Source organism: Chelonoidis abingdonii, chromosome 6, assembly GCF_003597395.2.
Source record: "Chelonoidis abingdonii isolate Lonesome George chromosome 6, CheloAbing_2.0, whole genome shotgun sequence".
NCBI lineage: Eukaryota > Metazoa > Chordata > Testudines > Testudinidae > Chelonoidis > Chelonoidis abingdonii.
The window spans coordinates 113,705,177-113,717,046 of NC_133774.1; the positions used below are offsets into that span (position 1 = coordinate 113,705,177).

The 11,870-nt window shown below is 39.2% G+C and overlaps 1 protein-coding gene across 36 annotated transcripts in view; it reads left to right on the plus strand.

Annotated features, from left to right (window-relative positions):
- The window catches only part of PTPRD (protein tyrosine phosphatase receptor type D), a 1,348,190-nt gene that overhangs the window by 1,293,216 nt on the left and 43,104 nt on the right, over positions 1 to 11,870 (plus strand). For all 36 annotated transcript variants that reach the window (XM_075067326.1, XM_075067339.1, XM_075067332.1 and 33 more), the window contains 2 exons: positions 5,024 to 5,143; positions 5,605 to 5,759. In XM_075067326.1, the coding sequence (XP_074923427.1) occupies positions 5,024 to 5,143; positions 5,605 to 5,759 (275 nt within the window). The remainder of the gene's footprint in view (positions 1 to 5,023; positions 5,144 to 5,604; positions 5,760 to 11,870) is intronic.

Genomic DNA, 11,870 nt, shown 5'->3' on the forward strand with positions numbered 1-11,870 from the left:
GAAAAATCTCCTTTTTTTAAGAACTATCCCAAGCTCTGTAGAAGTGAGCACCTTTGTATGTACGAAGGAAAACTGAAACAAAGCCATTTTTGCATAAACTGTTGTTCTTCCAGATTCAAAATTTATATGCTATTCTTGCAGCAAGGGTTGTAGTGTGCCTGGATTTGCCTATGTTAGCTTGCTGTCTCATTCCTGAACTTCATTTTGTCCCTATTGTCTCAGGTGGCCTGTTAGGCATACTCTCAAGGAGTTTTTCAGGCTGAGTGGTAGAACTTTGTACTGGAAAATTGTTTCTCTACCTCTGAATGTCAGGAATTTTTGTGTGTGCAGGCTCATATGGAAACTTGCCTCCTTCAGCTCTGTTGATGCAAGCCAGTATCCTCTCTTATGTCTGTGGCTTGTTGAAGTGTGAATATCTATGAATATTCTTTGGTGATGTTTAAACTCCTAAGGTCTGAAACAGTCTCAGGCTTTTCATTCCAACTGGAAAAAAAATTGTACATTCAATTTTCCTACAGCTTTCTTTTCAGTGAGTGCCCATAATACCATGAAGAACGAGGATTTGGCTGCTTTGTATGAAAGAGCCTGAGAGAAAGAGAGAGAGAGAACATTGAAGTTATAAGAATGTGCCTATCATGATCTTTATGTGCCTTGTGTAAAAATAGGACTAAGACTACATGAGAAATGCATTCATCTTTTGAATCAATGCCAGCTAATGTCATCCCTGATCTTAGCGGCAGTTGGTTTGTTAGCATGATAACCTGTCACCAGGTTGGGTGAGTCAGGGCCAGCTCCAGGCACCAGTGCAGCAAGCAGGTGCTTGGGGTGGCATGTCCAGCTCTTTGCCATCAATTTGGCAGCGGGTCCCTCAGTCCCTCTCGGAGGGAAGGACCTGCCGCTGAATTGCTGACGAAGAATAAAGCAGCGGCGGTAGAGCTGAAGTGCCTCCAATCGCGCCTTCTCTTTTTTTTTTCACCGCTTGGGGAGGCAAAAATGCTGGAGCCAGCCCTAGGAGGGGTGAATAAAATAAAGAGATGTGGGTGGGGAGTATTGTTGAATCTGTTGGAGGGTGTTATGTTTTCGATGGACTGACCTTGTAAACAAATTGTTGCTATGTGTGCATCTGGAGAGGAAGTGCAAGGGACTCACTTCATCATCATCATTATTTATTTCATGTGTTAAAGGCTGTCAGTTTGCTTGGCACTGTACACAGTCCCTTAAGGGACTTGCAGTCAAATTAGGCTCAGACCAAAGCATTAAGAAATAGCTTATAGCCACAGTTTTCAAAAGTGACTGGCGATTTTTGGTGTCCAACTTGAGTCATCTTAAAGGGGCTGATTTTCAGAAACTGATGGGCACCTACCCTCTGAAAATCAGGCTCTTTTTAAGTGTCTTGAGCTGAGCACTAAAAGCACTATTCACTTCAGAAAATCTTGGCTTAAACATTTAAATATAGTGACTCTATCAGCTCAGTAGTCACTTGACAGTTAAGATATACTATTTTAATATTCTTTTGCCGTTGAAATCCAACCAAAAAATCATGTTTTAACCTCTCACAAAGATAAATCGGACTGAAAATTGCTAGGAGTCCTGGGTATTTAATATCTGTGATCACAGAGCATGAGAGGCTGGTGGGCAGGGGACAACACATCTTTGAAAGAGAAAACATCTTATGTTGGGACAATTGGAGAAGGAAAAGGAATACAAGTCTGAGTACTTTCTGTAGTACCATCAACTTACAGTTCATATGATCTTCCAAAATTCTAAACTTAAATCCATTCTGTTTCCTCTAAACATCAGTATTTGTAGTCTGCGGCTTCCATCTTCAAATAACGTGATGCGCTGAACTGGAAGTTGCAAATATTCCCAAACAGCACGACCCAAGAACAGCAGCTCTCACAGGAAATATTTCAGAACATCTCTGTGTGCGCGGGGCAGAGGGGTTAAAACACACACACCCAAAAGAAAAAAAAAACTAATTTATTTTCATCAGGGTTAATTTGAAGAGAGTGGTTTTCTACAGGCTTCTGAAATCTGAGTGCATTCTTACCATTAGCTCACCGCACTTCCAGTGACCCTCCTAATGTCTGATGTGGAGATTTATTAATGAATATTTAGGAAATAAATGTGTTTTGGAGAATAAAGGACTTAAAGGAGCATTTTCATTTTGTTTAGGCCACAACGTATCTTTTCCTTTCAGGAAGGTAAATGGCATGCTACATCCCTGGAAGGATGGGACAATGTAAGAAAAGCTTTTTGAGACTTCAAAAAGCTATAGAAAACGCCTTTCTTTGCATTAAATATATTGAACATGATACGTTCTTTCTCTCTCTAGATCCTTTTGGGAGCTGTTATTATCAAATATTTTCAGCATGAAAGTTGGCTGTTCTTTAGGCCTGCTTACTGGAAGCTGGTACTGCTTCTACTGAAATATAATTTGAAAGTGGGAGATGCTTGTAGGGCTAAGCAGGTGGATAGATGGATAGACAGACACATGTGTTCTCTCTCTCACACACATACACACACACATTCAGTTTTCATATGCATTATACTAAAAGTTGCATTAGGTTTATTTATAGTTTTAAATTGAAGTATTTAAAATTTGTTTCTTATTTTTATCAACTCAAAACTTAATTATAGTAATGCATCTGTGTTTTGGTTGCTAAGGTCCTGAACAAGAGCTTTAACTAATAAGTTTTTTTGAATGTGTAAAAACATACAATATGGCATCTTCCATGAATGAGGCAGATTCCTAAGCTATAACTGGACCTGCTAAAATTGAGCTAAAGGTGTTAATCTGTGTTTACGTTAATGATAAGTGGGATTTTCAGTGAGTTGATAGCTGCATTGAGCTAACACAGTTGAAAAAAAGCATCTTTTATCTAGTCTACACAAGACCTGTGTGGCTTCCACCTTCTGTAGATATCTTACAAATAAATCATAGATGTTCAGGAGAAACCACCAATATTAATTCTCTCAAAGTTTCAGAAAACTGCAGAAGGTGGTAATTTCCTAATTCTTGTTAATAAAATAATATTATAGTCCATGAAGCTCATTTTAAGATAGGGTGACCAGATGTCCCAATTTTAGAGAGAGAGTTCTGATATTTAGGCCTTTTTCTTATATAAATGCCTATTACCCTCCAATCTCTCTCACAATTTTTCATACTTGCTATCTGGTCACCCTATTTTAAGAATGTTGAAAAATCAAATTCCCATTAATAACTTGTTCCTTTTATTTTAGACCTTCAGGTATGATTTAGGACATCACTTCCCATCAAACGTTCTGCCTCAGCCCCCAATGAATTTTTTCCAGCAGGTTCAGTTATTAAAGATTTTTTTTTCTGTTCTTCAACCAAATGACAGTTTCACAAACAGTGGTTTGTGAACCATTGGGGTTTGTGAACCAGTGCAGCTGGGAGAATGCTTCCCAGACTAAATAGAAAGACATGCTAACTCTGCTCGAGCTAGTGCACTATAAATAGCAGTGTGGATGTTTCAGCGCATGGGCTAGCCACCAGAAGGTCGAGTGAACAGGCATATAACTCAGGTGGAAAGCCCAGGCTGCTATTTTAAGTATGCTAGCTCAAGCAAAGCTAGAGTGAGTCTGTCTACCGGGGGTGCTGGTAGCCACGTTCCCAACCACAGTGTTGACAAAGATCTGCAACAATCCATAGACCCCTTCCTGTGTTCCTCAGAATGAATGAAATGTTTTGAAATCTCAAACTGTATACGATGGTGGTGCTTGGGAAGGGTGCTGGTGTCACAGGATATATGGAAGAGTGCTGAATCTCTATGCAGGGTAAAAAAGCTGAAGAACATCTGAGTGTTCTTGGGTGTTCTCTTCTCTCCGTAAATAAAAAACAATTTGGAGTAATACACACAGCAATTCGTGTTCTTATCGGGAATACAGTGCAGTATTTGTTCTCATTGTTCTTTTAGGATTGCATCTGACTTGGATTCAACTTGGATCCAACTGGGTTCAAACGATAGCTTATTTCTTTACTGTATTAGCCAGGCTAATTTGTAAGAATTTATTTCATAAGTGTGTGCCTCAGCATCATGTATCATTCATTTCAAATAAAAGAATTTTCAAATATTGAAACCTTATATTGTTTTTATACTGTTACTGTGATTGTCTTAAATAATCAACAACTCTTTTTCCCCCTAGCCTTTTAGATCATAGATGATATCTTTAACCAAAACAAATCATTCCATTTCAGAAAAGATAATAAATACACACTTGTATTATGCATCTGTTTTATACAGAATTATTTCAGCTTGTTAAACTAAACACGCAATGTTTTGAAATGGAAATTTCTCTGGATGAAATGGCTTGTGTCTTAAAATTTGATGGATGAATTCTTTCTATGAAACCATGTATTTTAAATGTCTATTGATGTAATTTCCTGATATGTTTCATAACAATGAACTGAGAAGGAAATTATATTAACTTCATAGTTATTGGTGCCTTTCTATTTATTTTATTCACTAACTAAAAGAACTAAAAGCCAAATAAATCCAGGCTTTCATTGTGATATATTTCTGCACATACTAAAATATGGTTTAAATTAGAATCAGAACATCATGTTATATATGTTGGAAGTAATGTGAAACATTCAGAATATATGCAGTATGGTGGAAAGATTTAAAAACATGAGTTTGTAGCAACATTGTATTATTATTATTATTATTTATTATTTTGATATCTGAAGACTGGGCCAGATCCTAGCCTGGTGTAAATTGATATAGCTCTGTTGACTTTAATGGAGTTACACTGATTTATATGCTAAATCAAGGTAATCATAATAAAAGCAGTACTAAGAGCCACAACCAGAAGAAACTATCCATGTGTGCATTAAAGTACATGCTTTGCACCAGATACTCACCTGTTGTTAAACAACTGCATGGCTCTGTGGACTTTAATGGAGCTATGCTGATTTCCATTATCTGAGACTCTGGTCCATAATGTTGTAAATAAATATATTAATATGTAAAATTAATATGTCACATGTTTATTATAGGTGAAGTGTGATCAGTACTGGCCAAGCAGAGGGACAGAGACATATGGGCTGATCCAAGTGACCCTGCTAGACACTGTTGAATTGGCAACATACTGTGTTCGAACATTTGCACTTTACAAGGTATGTTTTCTGTGGTGTCCTCCCTGCTCCCACGATTTAGAGAAGGCTGCTTTGGAGAAATCAGATCTCTTAAGGATTTACTTAAATCTTGATCCTATTGGCAACACTGAAGAATAAAACAGATCTTCTGTTATCACAGTGCATTTTTCTCCCAGGCTGATGGTTTATCGGTAAATATGGAGCTCTCACTGTGAACAACGGTTTAATTGAATGAAGAATTAGCTGAATCACAGGCAGGTGTTGCTGTGTGCTATAAAGTTTAACTAAAACCCTCATATCACCTGAACCACAAAACCAGCAATTTAGAATAGTTGTAATATTTTCTCCTATAGCAGGAGTTCGCTTTCTCTCGTTCCCACATGAGGTTTAGCTGGTTTTCATCATTATATGCAGTTATGCCATCACTTCATTCCATAGTGCTGCCATATGCAGTTGTTTCATTAAAAGTTTTGGTTTGATAGAATGGTTCAAGTGAGAAAAGAGAAGTGCGGCAATTCCAATTCACTGCCTGGCCTGACCACGGAGTTCCAGAACATCCTACGCCATTCCTAGCTTTCCTACGACGAGTCAAAACTTGTAACCCTCCTGATGCTGGACCTATGGTGGTGCATTGCAGGTAGGCACAGACTTTACTTCAAAGCATCTCTAAATATCACACTGAAATTGTTTTTATGATTAATGCCCTGTGTTTTAAAGTATATGAATAATATCCTGTGTGCTTCTGAGATTTCTTCTGTATTGGGATTGCATCCTGGCCATGCTATGGAAGGGCTTGGTCTCAATGATCTAGTGGGTTTTTTGTATCTCAGTGACATTCTATAATTGTAAAATGAAATGTTGGCTATTTAGCAACATACTTATGAACAGGTAAATAATGGCAAATTAGAAATTCAAGTGCAAAATTGCCAAATTTGGTGGATGCAGAGAAGGATTTTTGATTTGTGCATTGAGAGATAAATTTAGAATACGTGGAGTCTGTGTAAATGGAATATACTATTTGTTAGTAGAAGTCTGTAAGCAGAGAGGGTAGACGGGATAGTTAACACACAGGTATATTCATAAATCACTGGAGAAAAAGAAGAAGTTTTGTGTTTGCTCTTGGTTTAAAATGGTGTATTTTGGAGAAACAATGTTCTGGTATTTTCTGAGTAATACTTTTTTTTTATGGTTTCTAATATTGCACATTAAAACAAATAGCATGAAATCTAGAGAAGATAAAAGGGAACTGCTATTAAGACTAAAAAAGCCTGACTTTCAGACTCAAGTTTAGTCCTTCACTTTAAAATGGAGATTGGATGGAAGCTCAGAGGGAGCATGAGGAATGCATTACCAGGGGTTGTGCTGGATTCTTCGTCGCTGGTAATTTTTAAATCAAGACTGGATGCTTTTCTAAAAGGGGTGCTTTAGATCAAATGGGAATTAATGAAGGGAAGTCTTATGCAGGAGGTCAGACTAGATGATCACAGGGTCCCTGAAGGCAATTATCAAATGATCCAACCCGTGTCATTCAATCCCAGCTTCTGGCAGTCAGAGCTTTAGGGACACCCAGAGCACAGAGTTGTATCCCTGACCATCTTGGCTAATAGCCATTGATGGACCTACCCTCCAATTCTTTTTTGAACACAGTTATACTTCTGGCCTTTGCACCATCACCTGGCAACAAGTCACACAGGTTGACTGTGTGTTGTGTGAAGCAATATTTCCTTATTTTGGTTTTAAACCTACTGCCTATTAATTTCACTGAGTGACCCCTGGTTATATGACAGGGTTAATAACACTTCCCAATTTATTTTCTCCACACTATTCAAGATTTTATAGACCTCTGTCATATCTCCCCCTTAGTCATCTTTCTTTTAAGCTGAACAGTCCGTCTTTTCTTTTTCAATCTCTCCTCATACAGAAGCTGTTCCAGACCCCTGATCAGTTTTTATTGCCCTTCTCTGCATGAGCCTCTACAGCATGAGCTAAAAGTGAACTGGCTGGTAGCTAAGGGCTGGTCTACACTAGGGGAGGGGATCGATCTAAGATATGCAACTTCAGCTATGCTATTTGCATAGCTGAAGTTGAAGTATCTTAGTTCGACTTACCTGGCCATCCTCACGGCGGCAAGTCAAGTGCCGGGGCATTCCCATCGACTCAGCTTACTCCTCCTGCCGTGATGAGTATGGGCATCGAGCAGACTCATTAATTGCTCTCTAACTGGTCTTTATGCCCCTAGATGGGACAGAACACCGCACCCAGAAGGTGTGTGGGTTACATTTGCACACTCTTCCATACTAAACTTATGGTTGGGTCTTCCTCTAACTGTTTGTGTGCAAAGCTCATTTACTTCCCTTATAAAAACACCATTTTCCTGTCAAAAAGTGCAAATAAGTGCTTTTGTTGGTGGTGGTAATGGTAGTGGTTTGGTCGGTTTGTTGGTTTTTGTTTTTTGTTTCTTTTAAATCTGTATTGCTTTGAGACTAGACCATCACAAGGTTCCCTGATGTATCTGAAAGTTATTGTCTGTCTAATGCAGGGCCAGATTGTGCAACCGTTGCTAATGGTGGGCAGCACTTAGGCAGGTAGTCCCATTTAAGTCAATAGAAATCTTAATATGCGTCATTGTTGCCCACTCTGAATATGAGGTACACAAAGGGACAGATTGTAAGATCTAGGGGGTAAGGTTAATGTCTTTGCCAAGGCTCAATAAACAGTAATAATGACAGATTATAAAAATATTAATACAATTTTATAAGCTTTTTATTTATACATTTGGTAGAAGCTAATGAAACAATTAACAGGGAGAAGCTGTGGATGCAATTTCTCTTGATGCCAAAAAAGCTTTCAATGCACTACAGCCGAAAAGACAAATCAGCTAGGCCACTAAGCATATATAGCACAGGAGTGAGCTACTTTTTCATTGAACGTCTATGAATGTCTGTTTTTGTTGATGGTGGGTGGTGGTCATGAGCTGAATCCTGAGCTCCTTTCTCAGTTTTTACTCCGGTAAACTCTCACTGAAATCAATAAGAGTTTGTCTGTACAAGGAATGATTATCAACCTAGTAAGGGTCAGAGGATTTGACCGTATAAACATAACAGACTAAGAACTGGGAACATATAGGTATTGTAAGTGAAGGGGCTTAATGCATGCTTTTCTACATATTTCTACCAATCCACCTTAATCCTGACCCACAATCCTCCTGCTATTCCAGTCCTCTATATCTCTTAAAAACAGATATGGCAATCTCCGAAGATTGATTGTAGACAGACATCCTCTAGAGACTAGGTTAGATAAAGATCTACAGATTGATTTAAATTTGGAGCTGAGACAGTTTTGTACCAAAGCCACTGTAGCCTGGGCCGGCTCTAGCAATTTCACTGCCCCAAGCATGGCGGCACTCCATGGGGGGTGCTCTGCCGCTCACCGGTCCCGCAGCTCCAGTGGACCTCCTGCGGGCGTGCCTGCGGATGCTCCACTGGAGCCATGGGACAAGCGGACCCTCCGCAGGCGTGCCTGCGGGAGCTCCACCAGAGCCGCCTGCCGCCCTCCCAGCAACCTGGAGAGCGCCCCCTGCAGCATGCCGCCCCAAGCACGCGCTTGGCGCGCTGGGGCCTGGAGCCGGCCCTGACTGTAGCTGAAGGGCTGGCTTAGTATACTACAGGGCCACTAACCTCCCCTGCGATGTGCTAGTTGAAAGCATAAAGAATTTACTTACATGGCCAAGATATAGTGTGCTTATTAGTGGAAACAGTTTGAAGTGAAGGGAAGTGACAACTGGAGTATCACACTGAAAACATTAGGATGGATTCTTTTTATGGATCAGTGACCAGGAAGGAGTTCTCAGTCCTAAGTGATTAAATTAGCTGCTGATACAAAATAGGAGGCAACATTCAGAATGACTGGACTAGATAAGTCATATGGTCAGAGAAATGGTTTATACATATCTAATATGTAGAGAAAATTGTATAATGAGATCAATACAAAAACAAAAACAAAAAAATACAAAGAGAATACACAATCCCTTCTCTCTAGTCATATACTAATAAGATCCAGGAAGGAGAAACATTTGTGTGTTACTGAAAATTATTCTAACTCTGGCAATTGACAGCTTGGCTGCGTGTGAAATACTGAGTGTTGATCTGATTGTTTTGTTTAAAAAAACATGTTGCAGAAATGTAAAACCTACAGTACAGCAGTCAAGGATCTTAGTTACTCAGAAGGGTAAGAGAAAGTAAGTATGTATTCTTTAGATAATAGGATATTAAGAGGCAGTCCCATTAAAGTATACTCAATTCTGAAGGGAATAAATAGTGGCATAAAGCTTCTGAAACAGTGCCAAAGACAAGATTAGGGCTTCATCTACACAAAAGCTTATACTGGGATAAATGTGCCTCCTATGCAGGAATAATATTGATAAAACTTCATCCATACTAGGGGGATTGTACAGCTTTTAACTATATCAAGCTAAAGTGATACATATGTTGTGTGTAGACAAGTCCTAAAAGAGCAAAAAGTTAAACAAATTTAGGCATAATTTCTGCGTATCGTACCAAATTCTGTGAGCCTTACTTCTGTAATACTTTGGCAAAGACAGCAATACAAGCAGCACTTTTTAAAAGTGAAACTTAGAAGAGGAAAAATGAGCTAATTCAAAAGAGACTGATATTTTAGGATGAAAGAAATCCAAGCAGCCTACCTTTTTTTGTAGATACTATTCATGATATGTATCCAAATCTTGATTGGCTCAATAGTAATAAGTATTGTGATGCTTGTATTCCATGGTAATAGTCACCTTAGAAATACTTAAACTACATAGATGCTGCTTTGTCTGCAAAGTATTAATATGTAAATATCTGTCCTTTCATTTCTTTGTTGTAGAGCAGTTCAGCAATATCACAGCACAACTTCTGCTTCCACACTGATGTGTCTTAATTTGCAGAGGTGATTTTTTTTTGAAAGGCATTTATTATTTTAAATGCAAGTTTAAACCCGAGGATTCTGCATTAGATAGCCTATAATGTGTGTTCTAATGATAGTGGGAAAAGCACGTTTATGTTTGAAGCTAGATTAGTTCAGGCAAACAGGTGCTAATCAGATCACAATAAAATTGTACTGGAGGGCATCTGGAAACTCTAGACCACTTTGTTTTCAAAACATCACAGAAACTTTAGTACTTGCTTCAGTAACACTACATAAAAGCTTAACATGTAAATTGCAATCCCAGACATTTCAATTTTTTTTTAATATCAGCACCATAGGGCATATCTTTCAGAGACATTTAGCTTAATAAAGTTTCAGTATGCACTTTGCATTCTGTTATGGTGAACAGAAGAACTTGGATAGTTTGGAGGAATGTCAGGTTTTGGTTTGAGAAGCACACTGCCCTTATGTACTGAAACTCCTAATTAGCACATTAAAAACAAATTAATTTTAACAAATACATGTAATATGGCCCTGCATTTTTTTTAAAAATAGGGTATTTACCTAACTTTTGTCCAAGGTAAAATGTTTCAAATGTGTAGATACGAGTGCACTGTTTCCAGAGGAATGTTTCACATTGCACGAATGCTTTTCTACTTCCTGCTGGACTCTAACTTCCCAACCCCCACTGCCGCACCACACAATCTTCGGTTTCTAATCCTGGCAGTGAATAGGTTGCCAATGAAGGTCTATCCTTTTTCATGGTGTGGAAAAAATCCCTCCAGTACGTATTCAAAAATCTCTCAAAGGAGATTGAAAACATTAAAAGCTTCCTCATCCTTTCCCTCCCTCTACCTTGAAAACAACTCAGAATCCTTACTCTCCTTCCGTGGGTGGCTGATAGCATTGAAGAGGAAACACCACCGGTGTGATGTATTCCACAATTCCTGTACTTGCTCCCATTTTCTTTTCCCACTGCATTTAATATGCAGTCTTTCTCCCTGCAACATATGGAAAACAGCTATATGTTGGATTACGGTAGCCTATTTACTTACCACCTGCAACTAGCTTAGGTCACTATATGACTGATTAGAACCCCTCTTCCTCCACAGGCTGCCATAATCCTCAGGTCTTTCCCTGTCTCAGGGAAAAGCCAAGTGCAGTGGATGTCAAAGTTACTTCTTCATTTTAAAGAAGTGCATTAGATAGCGAGATGCCTGGCAATGTTCCTTGCACTTGGAGCCAAAGAAAATATGTTTGAGACTTAGTGATATTTAATAACTGTAATATATATTTCTTTCCTGCTAGTATAAATTTATTATAATAAGCTCTCTCTTCTAATTTTTGTTTTATACTTTCCTTGACAATCTCAGTGACTCTTACTATACAATGTGCTGGAGGAGACAAGGCAGGTGAGGTAATATCCTTTTTCGGATATTCTTCTGTTGGTGGAAGGTACAAGCTTTCGAGCTCACAGAGCTCTTCTTCAGGGCTTGGCTACACTGGAGAGTTGTTGCACTGGTGGTGGGTTTACAGCGCTGCAACTTACTCACTGTCCACATTTGCAAGGCACATACAGCACTGCATCTCCCTGGCTGCAGCGCTGGCTATACTCCTGCTCTGCCTGGGGTATAAGGATTGCAGCGTTGCTCCGCAAGTGTGGCCACCAAAAGCGCTGTAATTGGCCTCCGAGGTATTCGGAGGTATCCCAGAATGCCTGTTCAGCCACTCTGCTGTTTTGTTGTGAACTCCGGGCTCCCGGAGCTGCTTATCTGAAAAACAAACACAGCTCGTTTGCTCGAGCAGAGGCAGGCAGGGGGAT